Here is an 18,716-nt window from a genome sequence, read left to right on the forward strand (position 1 = left end):
TAGCTCTGAACTCCCTTCCCTCTACAGAGACATTTGCCCCAGTGGCAGGGAACGAGGCTGATTTCAGTATATCTCTAGTAGTTATTTTAAAATGGCATTTCTGAAGTACTTACTGTGTACCAGGCACTGACTAAGCTCGGTTGTACAAGCTAGTCAGGTTGGACACGGTCGCTGGCCCACGTGGGGCTCACAGTCTTAATCCTCATTTTATGGATGCGATAACTGAGGCACGGAGAAGTTAAGTCATTTGCCCAAGTCACACAGCAGATAAGTGGCGGGGTCGGGATTGGAACCCAGGTCCTTCCGATTCCCAGGCCTGGGCTCTAGCCATTAGGCCACGCTGCTTCTCAGTATTGACTCATGTAATTGGCAAATGCAAGCACACAAATACTATCCAAGGAAAGAAAAGTGAGTGTTAAAAAATGAGCGTTATTCCTGAAGCTGAAACATTTATTATTGAGCACCAATTATGCGCTCAGCACTGCTTTGAAAAGCTCTACTTGCAAGACTTCTCAGGGATGAAGCGATTACCGGGCAAGGGGGAGTTCTTTGTTATTTATGAAGCTGGGAGGGAATCCCCGAGGTTTGATAATGGGGCATTTTACCACCTGAGAAATTAGTTTAGAATCCTGCCAAAGAAAGGCTTTTCTCCACCTGGGGAAAAATGGGAGAGAAACGAGGCCTGATAACTTAGCTGAAAACCTTGATTCATTCATTCAGTCAGTCAGTCGTATTTACTGAACGCTGATGATTTTCATCTCTGCCCTTCCTTTCTGGATGAGAGAGTCAAAACCAGGCATCTTGACCGAGGAAGTGGTACTACAGTTTGAGGGAATTCAAAGTAAATTAAATGTGGTAGGAACGATAAAGCTCCTTGTACATACGAAAGAGGCCCTTAAACCCCAATTTGATCAAAAGATTGCCTGGCACGTGATCACACAAATATCAGACTTTGAACAGATATTAGATCAGATATCTTCCACTTGCTTATTCAACCTAAAACCCACGCATAGTTAGCGTCCACTATTTTCTCTGGTGGAGAAGACCACAGACCCCATGCAAATCTGGATGAAACTACTTTGACCTTAAATACCTTCCACTTCATAAATTATGGCAGGCAGTTAATTGTTTTTTTCATTATCTGTGTCTCCCTCTTGCGAAGGAGGAGTAGAGTGGTGAGAGTAGAGATCTGGACAGATGAGGCCAAATAAATGAGCCAACTTTGTCTGCCTTTTGTCAAGTTTCCAAATACTGGTATCCAATACTCCGGGAAAACTTTGTGTCGTTACCATCTTCACTCTTGTCCCAGAAGTGATTGAGTGTAGTCATGCTCCCATTTGCCGTTCCAACAAATGATCAGATGAGGAACACCAATGCAGTGGGAAAGGATGCATCTAGAAATATCATCATTAATGTTTCCAGTACATATTCAAATAGATGTGCACATATGATGCTCATTAAGATATCAACTCTCAGGCACATTCTCAAATATTCTCCCTCTCTCTAAAGTTGGACTCTTGGTCAGTTAGATTTGGGATACCTGGGAAATGATATTACACTGAGCTTAGAGGGTAGTATGTGTATTTAAGTATCCTGGTAGTATGGGCTGTATTAAGTAGACTGTGGTCTTTATATTTTTCCAAAGGTTCGCAAACCATTTAAGCCAGATAAATATAATGGTAATAGCCATTAATTAGCTTTGTGATTTATGAGGCTGTGTATTAAACTCTCATATTTGCTAAGGGATAGAGTAGGTTCAGGTTTCTGAGATCAGATACTATACCTGTCCCTCATGGGAGACACAATTGATCTTATCTCCGTTTTACAGATGAGGAAACTGAGGCCCAGAGAGGTTAAGTGACTTGCCCATGGTCACCCAGCAGACCAGTGGCCTGGGTTTTCTGACTCCTAGTCCTGTGCTCTTTCTAAAAGCCACTGCCTCCCCGTTACAATCCATTAGTCCTGGGGTGAGCAGGGCTCGGGAACCAAAGAGCTGTGAACCCGAAGTCTAATATGGCTGGGGACTGCAGGTCAGGAAACTGAAACATTGCTGCAAAAATGTTTACTTGTGTTTATTCTTCATCTTTCTCGGCCTCCAGTTACACTGAGCTATTGTATTGTACCTTGTATCAGATGAGAAGCAGTATGGCCTCATGGATCGAGCACGGGCCTGGAAGCCTGAGGGACCTGGGCTCTAATTCCAGGTTCCTGCACTTCATTCATTCAGTCGTATTTATTGAGCACTTACTGTGTGCAGAGCACTATACTAAGCACTTGGAAAATACAATTGGGCAACAGAGGTCATCCCTACCCAACAACGGGCTCAAAGGCTCCACTTCTGTGCTCTGTGACCTCGAGCAAGTCATTTAACTTCTCTGTGCCTCAGTTACCTCATATGCAGAATGGGGATTAAGACGGTGACGGGGGGGCAGGGGCTTTGTCCAACCCGATTAACTTGTATCCACCCCAGTGCTTAGTACAGTGCCTGGCACATAATAAGCACTTAACAAATACCACAGTCATTGAGAGAAGCAGCGTGGCTCAGTGGAAAGAGCCCGGGCTTTGGAGTCAGAGGTCATGGGTTCGAATCCTGGCTCCGCCACTTGTCAGCTGTGTGACTTTGGGCAAGTCACTTCACTTCTCTGTGCCTCAGTTACCTCATCTGTAAAATGGGGATTAAGTCTGTGAGCCCCACATGGGACAACTTGATTACCTTGTATCTACCCCAGCGCTTAGAACATAGTAAGTGCTTAATAAATGCCATTATTATTATTATTATTATTATTGTATTGTATGCTCTCAAGCATCTGGTCCAGTGCTCCGCACATTGTAAGTGCTCAATGGATACGATTGATTGATTGATTAATTGAGCCCAGGAGTGAAAGTGAACAATTCCTTTAGCTGGAGAAGCGAGCTGGTATTTCTGGGGTTGAGATGTGGTAGCAAGCAGCAGTGGGCAGCTGTTCCTGGGGGGCATTGAGCAGAGAGTGGGTGCCCTGTGGGGAGCAGTAAGGGTGGTGGCAAACAAGAGATGACGACCAGTGCCAGGGTTCAGGCCAGAGGATGGGCTGGGCCTATGCCCAATATATTATATTGTTATATTGTCCTCTCCCAAGAGCTTAGTACAGTGCTTTTTACACAGTAAGCACTCAATAAATACGCTTCAAAGTCCTTCAATACCCTTCAAAGCCCTACTGAGAGCTCACCTCCTCCAGGAGGCCTTCCCAGACTGAGCCCCCTTTTTCCTCTCTTCCTCCCCATCCCCCCCCGCCCTACCTCCTTCCCCTCCCCACAGCACCTGTATGTATGTTTGTACAGATTGATTACTCTATTTATTTTACTTGTACATATTTACTATTCTATTTATTTTGTTAATGTTGTGTATTTAGCTTTAATTCTATTGATTCTGATGACTTGACACCAGTCCACATATTTTGTTTTGTTGTCTGTCTCATCATCATCATCATCATCATCATCATCATCAATCGTATTTATTGAGCGCTTACTGTGTGCAGAGCACTGTACCAAATGCTTGGGAAGTACAAGTTGGCAACATATAGAGACAGTCCCTACCCAGCAGTGGGCTCACAGTCTAAAAGGGGGAGACAGAGAACAAAACCAAACGTACTAACAAAATAAAATAAATAGAATAGATATGTACAAGCAAAATAAATAAATAAATAAATAAATAGAGTAACAAATGTGTACAAACGTATATACATATATACATATATGTCTCCCCCTTCTAGACTGTGAGCCCGTTGTTGGGTAGGGACCGTCTCTGTACGTCTCCAACTTGTACTTCCAAAGCGCTTAGTACAGTGCTCTGCACTTAGTAAGTGCTCAATAAATACGATTGAAAGAATGAATGAAATACGATTGACCGACTGCATCCCGCTGCCCCCGCCGGGGCAGAATCATTTTAATACCAGCTCAGCCCTCCGTGCAAATTTTTTTCCAGTCCGTTCCCGATTATTTTCACTCCCCCTCGAGCCACAAAGCATAAACCGGCTTAGGTTTTCACTGAGAGATGCGTGGCAAGCGAAGAAGAGATGTGTATGGATCACGGTTAAGAACACAAATCTTCTTCTCGTATCTACCCTCCTCGGGGAGGTCAGCAGTTAATAAATATTGCCAACTCCAGTCTAGAGCTAGAGAAACAGTCCCAACTGTGGCATCTGCCCTGGACAGATGCGTTTTGGGGAGATCATTTTTCAGTAGGAAGTATCACGGTATCTGAACTCCGCATAGACATGCCAAACACTGAGCTCCTAATTGATGGCAGTGGTGAGTGAGTTGGGCAGACCAGAAACATTAGGGAACCATGTACCATTCTAATCCTGCCTTCAAGCTCAACTCCAGGCCCTGTTAGCACGGTGTCCGCCTGACTGATAGGAGGCATCTCAGGGATTTCCACCTTCGGGGTCCAAACTGGGAGGAGGGAGGGCTGAATGGGAAGAGAACGGGAGAACTCAAGGTCACCGGCTCCGCCCTGAGACAGGAACCGCCAGTGATGCAGAATCCCTGAGCCAATCCGGAGGCACACATAAGGAAGCAATTCCATGGGCTGCTTCCTCATCTGCCTCAACCCAACTTAGCGATTTCCAGGCGAACCAGGCTGAATTGCGACAGTAATTCCCAGTTACTCAACTCCCTTTTGTTAATGTGGAAACAAGGCTGTTAACTTTTAATGCCATTAAGAAGCAGGTGGCATCCATTAACTTTCTTTTCATTCTCTTCAACCTGCCGTCATAGTTGCCCTATTCAGACACATGCAAAGAGTTACTTGTCCAGAGTCCTTCTGAGTCAGTGAGAGAGCAGTAAAAAAAAAAAAAATGACACCTGGCATCCAGTCAAGTGTTTTCTTGCCTAGGAAACTGGAAAGGAGATCTAAAGTCCCCAGTGGAAGAAAATCGTGACCAAGAAAAGGGTGAACAATAAGCCCCAACAGCCACTGGAAAGTGATGTCTTAAGAAAGCACATTAAGGAGAGTGTGGAGTGGGATACGAAGCCAGAGAAAGATGCGAAGAATTGGAAATTTGATCATTCGAGCATATAAAATGTTAAATAAAAACCGAATCATGTTGCATTCCAAAAAAACATAGCAAACTTGTGATAGCACTCTTTAAACCTCAGCTCTCGGGTTCAGAGGTAAGCTGGAGTGGATCTAATTAGTTGATTCACCTGTGAACTGTAAGAGACGGGGTGGGTAACAGGACTGTCAGGGATTCTAGGAGCTTCCTAAAATGAGCCAGAAGGAGTCAACCGGGGGCTTGTGAACCCTTAGGAATACATCAAAGCATGGATGAGGGGGATGGCACTGTGGTAAACAGTGGGGTTGGACAGTGGGAACACGGTAATTAGTAGCTGGAGCAGGTAGGTGGTAAGAGAGTGTCTTGCCTAGAGGCCCCAAACTGGTGAGAAAGAGAGGCAGAGAGAGAACAAGCTGAGTGGGAGGGAGGTCCAGTTGTGAGGAAGAGAAGTATAGGTAAGGGAGTTACTAGGCCATGTTGGAAGGGGAACTCTTCCAGTATGACCTTGAGACCAAAGCGGTGCCGTTTCCGAAATGATATAAAAGCCCTGGAACATAGACCATCAGGAGCTGTGCTGGGAGTCCTGAACAATAAGCCTGAGCTTATTTGGAACAAATGCATCTCTTCTGTCTGTGCCTATTATTTGAGTCGCCCATCCCGGGGGCCAAGTGACCTCAAAGTATCGGCTTCCTCGTTGAAATGAAATTCTCTGGGTCCAGCGTATTATCATTTGCCCGGTGAAGGGGGATGAGGAGGGGAAGGTTGCGGGGGGGTGGGGGCTGCCTCCTCTTCTGGGAGGTATGTCTCAATATTGGGGGTCAGGGAACAAAGAGGAATGAAGTGCGCATTCCTGTTACGAGCAGATGCTTTTTAATGAAGAATTCTATCCCCTTTTGGCTGTACATTCTGATCCTTGTTCCGTTGCACTCCACTTTTTCGAAATTAGCAGTGACCAGTCAGCAGGTGGCAGTTTTCATTACTCGATTTTCTTTGACTATTCCCAGGGCTGGCTGCACACATAGTGTTAGTGCTGGCCTTTCCCTGTTATTTTAAGAACTTGTTGGCTTTTCCAAGTTGATTTTTTTCCTTGGCACCAGTAGCTAGGCAAGTTTTTGATAATACTTGAGCCCCAAATTTAGGTATGTGGTCCATTGCAATATTTATGCTTTTGATAATACTAATTTTTTCAAACCATGGCGTTCTTTCCCACATTCTCCTAAATTCCCGTTTAATTAGTCCGTTACAATTGACATCAGTTATAAACATACTGCTTGTAATCACAGCAATGTGGCATTCAGCATACCCGGCAATGAAAGTTTAAAGTCCTTGGAACCCTAGCTAACATTCCTCTAAGTCTGTATGATCTAAATAGTCTTTCCCATGATGCCAAAAATTAGAGCGTAATCATCTAAAGTTGGAAATTCTTTGTCAAATCAATGGCACTGCGAAACTCAGAAGCAACCGCGTGAAGAAATTGTGCGGCAATACCATTTATTACAGGGCAGTTTATAACGAGAGCTGCGGATTGAAAAGTCTTAAAAGCTATATGGCGACACAAAGTTCTTTCAATCAGTTCAAATCTGGTAACTCTCTTGTGGTATTAGAATTTCTCTCCTCTTTCCCCTTTCCTCTCTCTCTGTCTCCTAATCCACACACAGATGCATCCCTTTCCCCATGTCATATTTTAGTTGACTGATGGGAAAGTAAACACCAAATATGAGCATGTGGGGATGGTTTATTTCTTTAGAACGTTGACTAGGAGTCAGTGTTGAAAAGGAGACGTTGCTGTCATGTCACAATGCAGAAAATTTAGAAAAGGTGTTAGAGCTGTTTTAAATAACCTCTATTTTTAGGTTGTGCCATTCATGAGAATATCAAGCCTTTCCTTTAGAAGAAGGATTTGTCTCAATTGTAGCTGAAATCCTTTTAGTGACAAATAAACAGTGTTCAGAAGCAAACTCTGCAAATTTTTCCCCCCTAAGTTAGTCTAAAAAAAATTTGAAAAGTACTAAATGATCGAGAATTAAAGATCCATGAGCTAAGGCCATTAAAAGCCATTGGTTCTGGCAGATGGTGAGAGTTCCAGCTCTTGCTAAGGCAGAAGACTGAGAAACAGTCTTCTCTGCTAAGGCAGAGAAGCAGCATGGCTCAGTGGAAAAGACGGGCTTTGGAGTCAGAGGTCATGGGTTCAAAACCCGGCTCCACCCATTCATTCATTCAATCATATTTATTGAGTGCTTACTGTGTGCAGAGCACTGTACTAAGCGCTTGGGAAGTACAAGTTGGCAACATATAGAGACGGTCCCTACCCAACAGCGGGCTCACAGTCTAGAAGTCAATTGTCAGCTGTGTGACTTTGGGCAAGTCACTTAACTTCTCTGGGCCTCAGTTCCCTCATCTGTAAAATGGGGATTAAGACTGTGAGCCTCCCCGTGGGACAACCTGATCACCTTGTAATCTCCCCAGCACTTAGAACAGTGCTCTGCACGTAGTAAGCGCTTAATAAATGCCATCATTATTATTAGAAGACTGATACCTTTCATCTCCTGATGAAATAGAGAGAGAGAGAGAAAGAGAGAGAGAGAGAGAGAGAGAGAGTGAGTGAGCAAGCCTGGTGATCTTGCTGCTTCCATATGCAGAGCCCATGAAATAGGCAGAGGTTCACAATCTAGACGAGACGATAGTGACGAGTAACGGGATTTAGGTTTCCATAGAGGATCATCATAGGCTTGTGGAAAGCACATGGGCCTAGGTGTCAGAGGACCTGTGTCCTAATCTGGGCTTCATCCACTTGTCTACCCTGTGACCTTGGGAAAATTCCCTAACTTCTCTGTGCCTCAGTTTCCTCATCTGGGAAATGGGAAGTATATGCCCATCCTCCCTCCTACTTAGACTGTGAGTCCCATGATAGCAAGGACTATGTCCATCCTGATTGTTTTTAATCTATCCCGGTGCTTACTTAGTACAGTAGTTGGTAAGCACTGAAATACCACAGTTGTTATTGCCATGAGGACTATCCAAATCACAGTCTCAAAAGTAAAGTGAATAATTTAGAAGCCAGCGAGTATCCAATACAATCGGCACCTCTGAGATTTGGTGCAGTAGAAAACCACTGGGATAAACTGTATGCAGAAGCCAGGGTGGTTGCTCAGAAGGGGATATGACATCATGTATTAACATGCAAATGTAGGAATGTCCTGCCATCGACCCCTGGCCCACGTCATCCCCCAGGCCTGGAATGCCCTCCCTCTGCCCATCCGCCAAGCTAGCTCTCTTCCTCCCTTCAAAGCCCTACTGAGAGCTCACCTCCTCCAGGAGGCCTTCCCAGACTGAGCCCCTTCCTTCCTCTCCCCCTCGTCCCCTTCTCCATCCCCCCGTCTTACCTCCTTCCCTTCCCCACAGCACCTGTATATATGTATATATGTTTGTACATATTTACTACTCTATTTATTTATTTTACTTGTACATATCTATTCTATTTATTTTATTTTGTTAATATGTTTGGTTTTGTTCTCTGTCTCCCCCTTCTAGACTGTGAGCCCACTGTTGGGTACGGACTGTCTCTATATGTTGCCAACTTGTACTTCCCAAGTGCTTATTACAGTACTCTGCACACAGTAAGCGCTCAATAAATATGATTGATTGATTGAATGAACATATGTATTTGTTCTTTGGGTATGAAGACAATGTCAGCGATCAAGGTGGAAGTGGTTCCTTTTGAGCAGGTGGCTAAATATACATAGAATCAATCAATAGTATTTATTGAGCACTTACTATGGGCAGATCATTCAATTGTACTTATTGAGTGCTTACTGTGGTGCAGAGCACTGTACTAAGCGCTTGGGAAGTACAAGTTGGCAACATATAGAGACAGTCCCTACCCACAGCGGGCTCACAGTCTAGAAGGGGGCAGAATAAGCAGACCAGCTCCCTGCCCATAAGTGCATGTATGACTGAGAGGACCACAGTGTTGTTTTTTGTTGGACTCAGGTCTGTTGTTTGCAGGGCTGACCGCATTTCACTCTCCCCTCTTGTCTTGACTGTGAAACCAGCCACCTCCAGCTGCTGTTCCGATCGAGGAAAGGTCCTCTCCGAACAGGGTGTATCTATTCCAACAAATCTTATAGGTGCCAAGTGGCATCCACTTTCAGGGTTTGATGGAACTTAGGAAAATGGCCATTATGCCGAAGGTCTGGCACCTCTTCAGTGGCACTTCATCCACTCATCTGGTCAAAGTGTTCCAGAGGAGATGGAGCGAAGACTAGAACAGTGACCTCTCACCTCCCCTAGGAAGGCTTTCCCTGATTGATTTTCTTTTTCTTCCCAAGGCACATCCTCCCAGCTGTCATCTTAACACATTTGCCATAACTTATAGCCTCGTCTCTCACTTTTTACACATTGATTTACTTATCTGGGATTTAATCACTTCTTCATTATATATGTGACATAGGCTCCTTGTGGACAGGAATTGGGTTTTGCTTCTTCTAAGCACTTAGTACAGTGGTCTGCACACGGTAGAGCAGCTTGGTCTAGTGGCTAGAGTCTGGATCCGGGTGTCAGAAGGACCTGTGTTCTAATCCTGGGGCTCCCACTTGTCTGCTGTGTGACTTTGGGCCAGTCACTTCACTTCTCTGGATCTCACTTACCTCCTCTGGAAAAAAGGGGATTAGGATTGTGAGCTCCACGTGGGACAGGGACTGTGTCCAACTTAATTAGCTTGTATCGACCCCGGCATTTTAAACGGCGCCCGGCATATTAGTAAGCACTTAACAAATACTATAAAAAGAAGTAGCCGATCAATAGATACCATAGATTGATTGATTGATAGAGACTCACTTTCATATACAGTAAATTAGTAGGCTCCGTATTTAAGGTTAGGTGAGAACTTAGAAGTACACAACTTCAGTAAATCCATGGTATTTAATTGAGCGCTTAATGTGTGCGGAGCAGTGCACTAAGTGATTGGGCGAGTACAATAGAACTGGTATCGTTGGAGAAAAGATAACAGTTTCAAAGGGGAAATCATTCTTCACACAACTGCTTGCGTTTTTTGGGACTCAATAAGCACATCGATGGAGGAGGCATAATAGATTTAGATTTTTAAATGGCCTTTGACAGAGTTCCGTCAGAAACACTAATAAAATAATTTCAAAGTCTGAATAATCAGGGAGTGGAGGCAATATTCCATAATGAGTAGAAAACTAGACAAACTGGCTAACAGAAAGGGAACAAAGGGTAGGGGTAAATGGCCTTTCTCGGGATGGAGAAGTGAAAATACCGGGGCTCCCCAGGGATCAGTGCGAGGACCAGTTTTGTTTGACTGTGATCTGGAAGCAGGAGTACACAATGAAATCTCCAAGCCTGCAGATGACACTAAGCTATTCCAGATGGTAAAATATGCACAGGTGGGGATATGCTACAGGAAGATCTCATCAAACTGAATGGGTGAAAAAGTGGCAGATAAGCTTCAGAGTAAGTAAGCAGCAGATCTGTATCTAAGGAACAATATTCCCAAGTAAAGGTGCATGATAAAGGCTCTCAGATATCATGGCTTAGGAAAGTGATCCTGGAGTTATTGTAGACTGAAGATAATAGGACATTTTAGTTGGGAAAGACAAAGGCTGATCAGGGACATGGTTTACAAAAATCATAAAGACGAGGTAATCGTGAGGCAAAAATAAAATTGGGATTAACCAATCTATAGCACCAGGAAGACAGGGACATAAAAAAAAAAATTCTTCTTTAACTGGTGGTAAACATACCTAATTTGTTACTGTGGGAAACTGCACAAGCTGAAAATATCAGTAGATTTAAGAAGTGTTTGGATAAATTAGTGGAAGAGAGAATCACTATTGGCATTAATCAGCATTTCAAAGAGAACCAATTGCATCTGTTGAAAATTCACTAATAATAACTGTAATAATGATGATGGTATTTGTTAAGCATTGCTATGTGCAAATCACTCTACTAAGTTCTGGGGTAGATACAAGATAACCAGGTCATTTATGGTCCCCTCAGTCTAAGGGGGGCTGAGAAATGATATTTAATCCCCATTTTACAGATGAGGAGACTGAGGCAAAGAAAAATTTCATGACTTACCCAAAGTAACACTTCAAGCAAATGACAGACTTGGGATAAGAAATCAAATATCCTGACTCAACAGTGCATATTCACCACTTGGGTTGAAATCAAGAGGGAGAACCAACAACAAAAAACCCCCCAACAAATCTCTTGAAGATCTAGATAGACTCATTTCTGTAATGCTAATATCTGACAAGTTCATTGTCAAAGGAGATTTCATACAGATTTAAGCAATGGAAGGTAAAATGCATAGGGAATTCAGTAGACCACACAAGATTGGAAAGCTAACGTTTATTTGGCAAATGTCCTTAGCATCAGTAGGTGATCACCAAGGCAATATTTTCCCTAGCAGATAATCCTGGCTGCTTCCCAGATATAAGCAATGATCCCTTATTGATTCCATCATTGTCCAGTATCAATGCCTGGAGGCTGTTCATGTTAATTATTATCTTTGGGACGGGCACAGGGTGCTGGAAAACCTATTATTTGATTCAGCCTAATTTTTCATTAGCAATGAAAGTAGTGTATTGCAAAATGACATCTGTACCACTTTAGGCACCTGTACATTAAAATCCTGGAGTGTGAAGTCAGAAAGCTGCACCATTACAATTAAGTGATGAGTCTGGGGGAGTAACCACCTCGCCCCCCCCGCCAACACACATGCACTTGGTGCTACTGGTGAAATGTTGTCGATTGGACAGAAACTAAGTCATGGGGTATAGTTAAGTCAATCCTGGGAAATTTGGGTGAGAGTGACATAGATCAAAGAGCTACTTGGAGCAAAGCAAAATAACACATCTTGCTAATTAATCACTTCTAGCTATTCAGGATCCTGCCCGTAAGAATCCCTGTCGAAACCCAAGGGAAAGAACAAGCCACACAGTGATGAGCTGGGATGCAAGGCTGAAAAGGAAAACGTCTGAAGTTATATGACTGTGGGGGAGAGCAGGGGCAGAAGCAGAGAACTGAGATCGGAGCTGAGTAGGTCTGGGCCTCAGGTAACTTTTGTCCTGGGGAATAGCATTAATCAGGAACCTCGTCAGAGTTGAAACAGGATTTTTCTTTCAGAGAGCCCAGGGGTGCAGCAAATCATCCTTAACCATATCCATTCTGGCAAATTCATTCATTCATTCATTCAATCTTATTTATTGAGTGCTTACTGTGTGCAGAGCACTGTCCTAAGCGCTTGGGAAGTACAAGTTGGCAAATACCACCTGGCTGGGGCTAGCAGTCACACAGGGAGGCAGGGGAGTGGGGAGAAAGGGCTTTTAATAAAGGGGGTGCCACTGGCCTTTTCTGTTTGTGCTCCAGTGGCAATTAGCTGCAAAGAACTAGCTTCATGTATTTTAGTACAGAGAAGCAGCATAGCCTAGTGGATAGAACACAGGCTCGGGAGTCAGAAGGACCTGGGTATGAATCCCAGCTCTGCCACTTGTCTGCTGTTTGTCTTTAGGGAAGTCACTGCATTTCTCTGGGTCTCAGTTCCCTCATCTGTAAAATGGGGATTAAGACTGAACCCTGCTACTCTGCTGCTTCCCCTATCTGTAATTTACTTTGCTATCTGTCTCCCCAACTAGCTCATAAGTTCCCAAAGGGCTGTAATTGTGTCTACCAACTTCATTGAATTGTATTCTCCCAAGTTCTTCTTTTAAGTGCTCTGCAGACAGTAAGTTCTCAGCAAATTCTGTTGATTGCTAGATGGATAGGAGAAGGAAAGTTAAGAGGGATTTGAAGTTGGGCAAAGCTGTTGTCAGGCAAATTTTCGTGGGGAGGGAGTGGGAGAACAGCGTGAGAGAAGGGTCAAAGGTAGTATGGTTGAGAGCGTGATACAGTTAGAAGACTTAAAGTTGCCCCCATGGATACTGGCCCCCTGAGTTTTCCCAAATTCTCCCTGGGCCAATCTGGTTCTCTCTATGAGGTAGATGAGGTCCTGGAATCTTGGCCTGTATAGCATCCATATTTCTGAGGAAGTTTCGGTCTGCAGGGCATCCAAAGGACCATGTTTTCCCCCCGGCCTGGTCTGCCCTCTTACCAAAGTGGTGTTTAGGAAACCCAAGCCCCGATGGGAAGTACGGAAGCGTCTATCAGACCTCCATTTCCGCATTAGAGCCAACATAATCCTCCACTGACTCTTATCTGAGAACCAGTCCCCGTATCTGATGGGAAGGTTTATGCCTTCAGGCTGTAGCCAAGATGAAGTATTTGATAGCTATTAAGGTTCGGGCATGGTGGCTCAGCCTACAGTTAAAAAAAAATATGTGATGCATCGATTTTTAGAATAAATGATCGGAGTGCAGAGAAAAAAATTGAATGATTTAGTTTGATTTGCACCCCTAGAACTCAGAAAACCTCCGCGTATTAAAGTATAACTTTTAATCTTCTCAATGAAATTATAAGAATGAACTATGTATGGGTCAGCGTAGAAAATAAGTAATGCCCGTCAAGCAGCAGAAAACATGAATATGGCTTAAGTTCAGAGGCCGATTAAACTAACCTATTTGTTAAATAATGCAGGCTTTTAAAAAAACATAATTCAGTAGTTTAGAGTTTTGGCTAGATATTCCAGTTCAAAACCTCTACTTTAAGATGATAAACATGTATGTGTGTATATGAATGTACAGGCATATCAAGATGTCTTCCTTTGAGAATACCGAAGCTAATATAATCCAAATGACCAAGAAATAATTTATTTTAATAGGGTATAATCCAAACAGGAAACCATCAGATAGTGATAATTTGTATAACCCAAATGAGAGACAGTCCTTTTCTAATAGCCATTCAAATGGTTGGAAGCCTGGGGTTAATTCTGAACTATTTGGGTAATAATAAACATGGGAGGGACTTTTTTTTCAATGTATAGTTACCCCATAGTAAAATGCTGCAAGCAGTTTTGCTTATATCATTGTTGATTTGGAAAATGTCTAATACTTTTTACAAGATTCTCTTTATTAGAAAGGAACAATGAACAGGGATTCTAAGAAGCAATATGTATTCTGGGATAGACCTCTGTCCCCTTTTCCAGACTTCTTATTTTCTCCTAGCACTTCCCACTCCAGTTCTTCCATAGGAGGCTAATTGAGTGTTATTTTTGAGCCTATGTCTATGTGAGCCAGAGTGATTCTCTGGGAGAGAAGTACATCGGGGTATATTTGGGGTCCTGGAAGAGGAAATTTGCCAGATCAGTCTCAACTTTGAAAGACTTCATTTACCTCCCACTTAGTTCTTACCTCAGAGCACATTTTTATCAATAATTATGGTGTTTATTAAGTACTTACCACGGGCCAAAGTTCTGTGTAAAGCTCAGAGTTGGATACAAGATAATCAGATCAGACACAGCCCCACTCCCATGATGAAAAGTCCTAGGAAGATAAAATATTGTTCGTAGTGCTGTAGAAAATGGGGGAAGCCGTAAACTATAGAAATTTAAGCTACTACCACCCAGTTTAATGACTAAGCCGTGTCACTTGTCACTTGCTGTGCCTATTGGACCTGACCATTTCACCTGAAGCCTGCCTCATTCATTCATTCATTCGATCGTATTTCTTGAGCGCTTACTGTGTGCAGAGCACTGTACTAAGCGCTTGGGAAGTACCAGTTGGCAACATATAGAGATGGTCCCTACCCAACAGCGGGCTCACACCCATTCCAATCTATCCTTGTTCTGGTTCTCTGCCTGGGCAGCTTCCTTCTTTTGCTGTGGGCACTGGGCTCTACCGGTGCCTTCGCGTTTTGGCTCCTGGTCATCAAACTTGTGAGACCTGATGAGAGAACAAGCTCAAAAAGGAATGGAGTAGGCCTTCTCAGAAGGCTGAGAAGCAGCGTGGTGTAATGGATAGAGCATGGGCCTGGAAGTTAGAAGGTCATGATAATAATAATGATGGCATTTATTAAGCGCTTACTATGTGCAAAGTACTGTTCTAAGCGCCGGGGAGGTTACAAGGTGATCGGGTGGTCCCACAGGAGGCTCACAGTCTTAATCCCCATTTTACAGATGAGGTAACTGAGGCCCAGAGAAGTTAAGTGACTTACCCAAAGTCACCCAGCTGACAAGTGGCGGAGCCAGGATTTGAACCCCTGACCTCTGACTCCAAAGCCCGTGCTCTTTCCACTGAGCCACGCTGCTTCCCCATGGATTCTAATCCCAGCGCCACCACTTGTCTGCTGTGTGACCTCGGGCAAGTCACTTTTCTTCTCTGGGGCTCACTAACCTCATCTGTATAATGGGGATTGAGACTGCGCGCCCCATGTGGGACATGGACTGTGTCCAACTCGATTTGCTTGTATCCACACCAGTGCTTAGTAGTAGTAATAATAATGTCATTTATTAAGCACTTACAATGTGCGAAGCACTGTTCTAAGCGCCGGGGTAGATACAAGGTAATCAAGTTGTCCCACGTGGGGCTCACATTTTACAGATGAGGTAACTGGGGCACAGAGAAGTTAAGTGACTTGCCCAAAGTCACACAGCTCACAAGTGGTGGAGCTGGAATTCGAACCCATGACCTCTGACTCCAAAGCCCGGGCTCTTTTCACTGAACCATGCTGCTCCTGGCACATAGTATCATCATCAATCGTATTTATTGAGCGCTTACAGTGTGCAGAGCACTGTACTAAGCGCTTGGGAAGTACAAGTTGGCAACATATAGAGACAGTCCCTACCCAACAGTGGGCTCACAGTCTAAAAGGGCTCACAGTCTAAAAGACTAAGTAAGTGCTTAACAAATACCACAATTATTAATATTATTAAATGAAGCCTTTACAGTGGGATTTCTGACAGGTTCATGGGATGATGTTGATTTATTGCTTATTTTACTGCCAGTTGCCCTTTAATCTGTGAGTCATTTGATCAAGCTTGTCTTGATGTCATCGACTAGAAATGCCTAGTGTTCTGAAGGCTCCTGGTAAACCATAGTGTGGGGTAACATTATCTATTGACTGTTAACTGTGGAGATTTTTAAAATAGAATTTGATTTTTTTTATGGTATTTATTAAATGCTTACTGTGTGCCAGGCACTGTACTAAGCCCCGGAGAAGATATAAGCTAATCAGGTTGGACACAGGACACAGCTCCACATGGAGCTCACAGTCTTCATCCCCATTTGCCAGATGAGGTAACTGAGGCCCGGAGAAGTGACTTGCCCAAGCAGCAGATAAGTGGCAGAGTGGGGATTAGAACTCATCTCCTGTGACTGCTAGGCCTGTGCTCCTTCTACTGGGCCACGCTGCTTCTCCTGTTTATCGTTATCCATCTGAGCATTTGCAACTCCGTTGACATCAGCTTGTTGGACTTTGGTATCCATGTGACGTCTCTACTCCAAACTTTCTATGGTGTTTATTTACTTTATCTAAATATTCACCATAGTAAGGATATATGTGCAAGTGATGGTGGTGGCGAATCGGTTCTGTATCAGGGCTAGACAGGTGCTACCAGAGAAGAGAAGAGGCATGGCTCAATGGAAAGAGCACGGACTTTGGAGTCAGAGGTCATGGGTTCAAATCCCAGCTCCGCCAATTGTCAGCTGTGTGACTTTGGGCAAGCCACTTAACTTCTCTGGGCCTCAGTTACGTCATCTGTAAAATGGGGATTAAGACTGTGAGCCCCCCGTGGGACAACCCGATCACTTTGTAACCTCCCCAGCGCTTAGAACAGTGCTTTGCACATAGTAAGCACTTAATAAATGCCATCATTATCGTTATTATTATTTCCAGAAGGCCAACTCTGCCTCTGGACAGGACCTGAGGCTAGCAATGGCCTAGTTTCAAATCCCAGATGAAAGCCATCACTCTGAAATAAGAAGTTCTTTCCATAAAAAGAAACTGGCACCTGCCTTTGTGAGTGGTTTTTTGGCTGGTAGTGAATTTCACCTAATGACTAGGTGAATTTCACCTAGTCCTGTGTTGCCAACTCTGAATCTGGCCAGCTCATGTACTTCAAGTGCTGTCCTCCTTCAGGGGACATTGACTGTCATCTGTGTCACATCACACCTTGTTGTTCTGTTGTATTCCTAGCATTACCTCTTCCGTACGATTTTGTGTGTCACTACATGCTGCCCTTATACTCTCTTGTGCTCACCTACCATGCAGAGGGAACTCTGTACATTGATCAATCAATCAGTGGTATTTATTGAGCACTTATTTTGCGCAGAGCACTCGGGAGAGTATAATACACCCGAGTTAGCAATCACATTCCCTGCTCACAACAAACTGATGTAATAATAATAATGATAATTAAGGTACTTGTTAAGTGCTTACTATGTGCCAAACACTGTTCAAAGTTCTGGGCCAGCTGCATATACACAGCAGTTACAGGGAGGGAGCTGGGGAATTCATTCATTCAATCGTATTTATTGAGCGCTTACTGTGTGCAGAGCACTGTACTAAGCACTTGGTAAGTACAAGTTGGCAACATATAGAGATGGTCCCTACCCAAGAACGGGCTCACAGTCTAGAAATGCCTACAGTTAAACCGGTACGGGATGGGTATTTGCATTTGAGAATGTCTACTAATATTCCTCCCTTCCTCCTTCCCTCTTTACTTCTCCCCATCCCTCCCCTCCACCCGTCTCTTTCAGCTCTCCTTCACGTTGTTGAGGTCAGTGGGCTCGTCCACTCTGCCTTTTAGCCGAAGCCAACTGGGTTTCGGGAGCCCCCATTTTCCCTCCACCCTGGTAGAACCGGGCAACGAAGCAGTTAACCAATTCGGGACTCCTCACATCGAGTTCCTCACCACATCTGGTTTGAGTTATCAACAATTCGGCTGATTATCTTAATAGCGGCACAGATATTCAAGAAGGAAGCTACCCATTTTATAAGGGCCCCCGATCTCTCTGCCTTTCTTGTCACGTGTCTCCCATTAAGGCCTTCGAGAGCCTTGCCGGCATCAGGCCTAGAGAACCGGATCCGAGCTCGCTGTAGGGAGAAGGAGAAAAACCGTTCTGAGCTGTTTTTACGGACCCTCTTCGGGTGACAAATGGGAGGGGGTGAAGGGACGTAGCTGGACTGTGGATCCAGGACGGCGTGGAAGTGACACGGTGGATCTGCATTGTCAGAAGGGCCCCGCCACTCACTGTCCTGATCTAACAGAGCGTTGTTTTTCCCATTTCCCAACTCGTAAATCCTTGAAGCCGACGGTGGGTCGGGCGAATGGGGTTCAGCCACAGCCGCCCGGTACCCTGCGTGGAGCCAGAACGGAAACTAGGGAGATAAAAACCCACCCTCTTGGTCAGTGCAGGAGGAGGGATGGGGCCGGTGAAAAGAAGGCGTCACGCGCTGGGAAGTCGGGCCAACGGTTAGAGGTCTTTTCACAGTTCAGACGGGGAGCTTGGGAAGCGCTCAGGAAATAGTTCACGGCGGAAGCCCACCAATGGGAAACTTAGGCCAAAGAGCTTTATATGTATTGTACTCCTAAAGCTGGGGGAGGTGAGGTTTCAACAAGCCTGTTTACATTTAGGCCTTGCCTCTCTCTTCCATCCCTGCCCATTTCTCAAATTCTTCCTCGGCTGTTTACTCCTCTGAACATCTGGGATCGGGCTGCCAGCACCTGCTAGAGAAGGCGGAAGGAGATTTTCCTGCCTGAAATCCTTTTTGCAATGGCACAGTTGA

General features: G+C 44.3%; 1 protein-coding gene across 5 annotated transcripts in view; it reads left to right on the forward strand.

The window, feature by feature from the left end:
• The window catches only part of SUGCT (succinyl-CoA:glutarate-CoA transferase), a 389,451-nt gene that overhangs the window by 155,520 nt on the left and 215,215 nt on the right, over positions 1-18,716 (forward strand). The window contains exon 13 of one of the 5 annotated variants that reach the window (XM_038760526.1): positions 4,874-5,023. The exons of the other annotated variants lie outside the window; for them this stretch is intronic. Within the exon in view, the coding sequence (XP_038616454.1) occupies positions 4,874-4,894 (21 nt within the window). The 3' untranslated portion in view covers positions 4,895-5,023. Of the gene's footprint in view, positions 1-4,873; positions 5,024-18,716 lie in introns of those variants that run through there. 5 annotated transcript variants of the gene reach the window in all.

The sequence above is a fragment of the Tachyglossus aculeatus genome, chromosome 18 (assembly GCF_015852505.1).
Source record: "Tachyglossus aculeatus isolate mTacAcu1 chromosome 18, mTacAcu1.pri, whole genome shotgun sequence".
Taxonomy (NCBI): domain Eukaryota; kingdom Metazoa; phylum Chordata; class Mammalia; order Monotremata; family Tachyglossidae; genus Tachyglossus; species Tachyglossus aculeatus.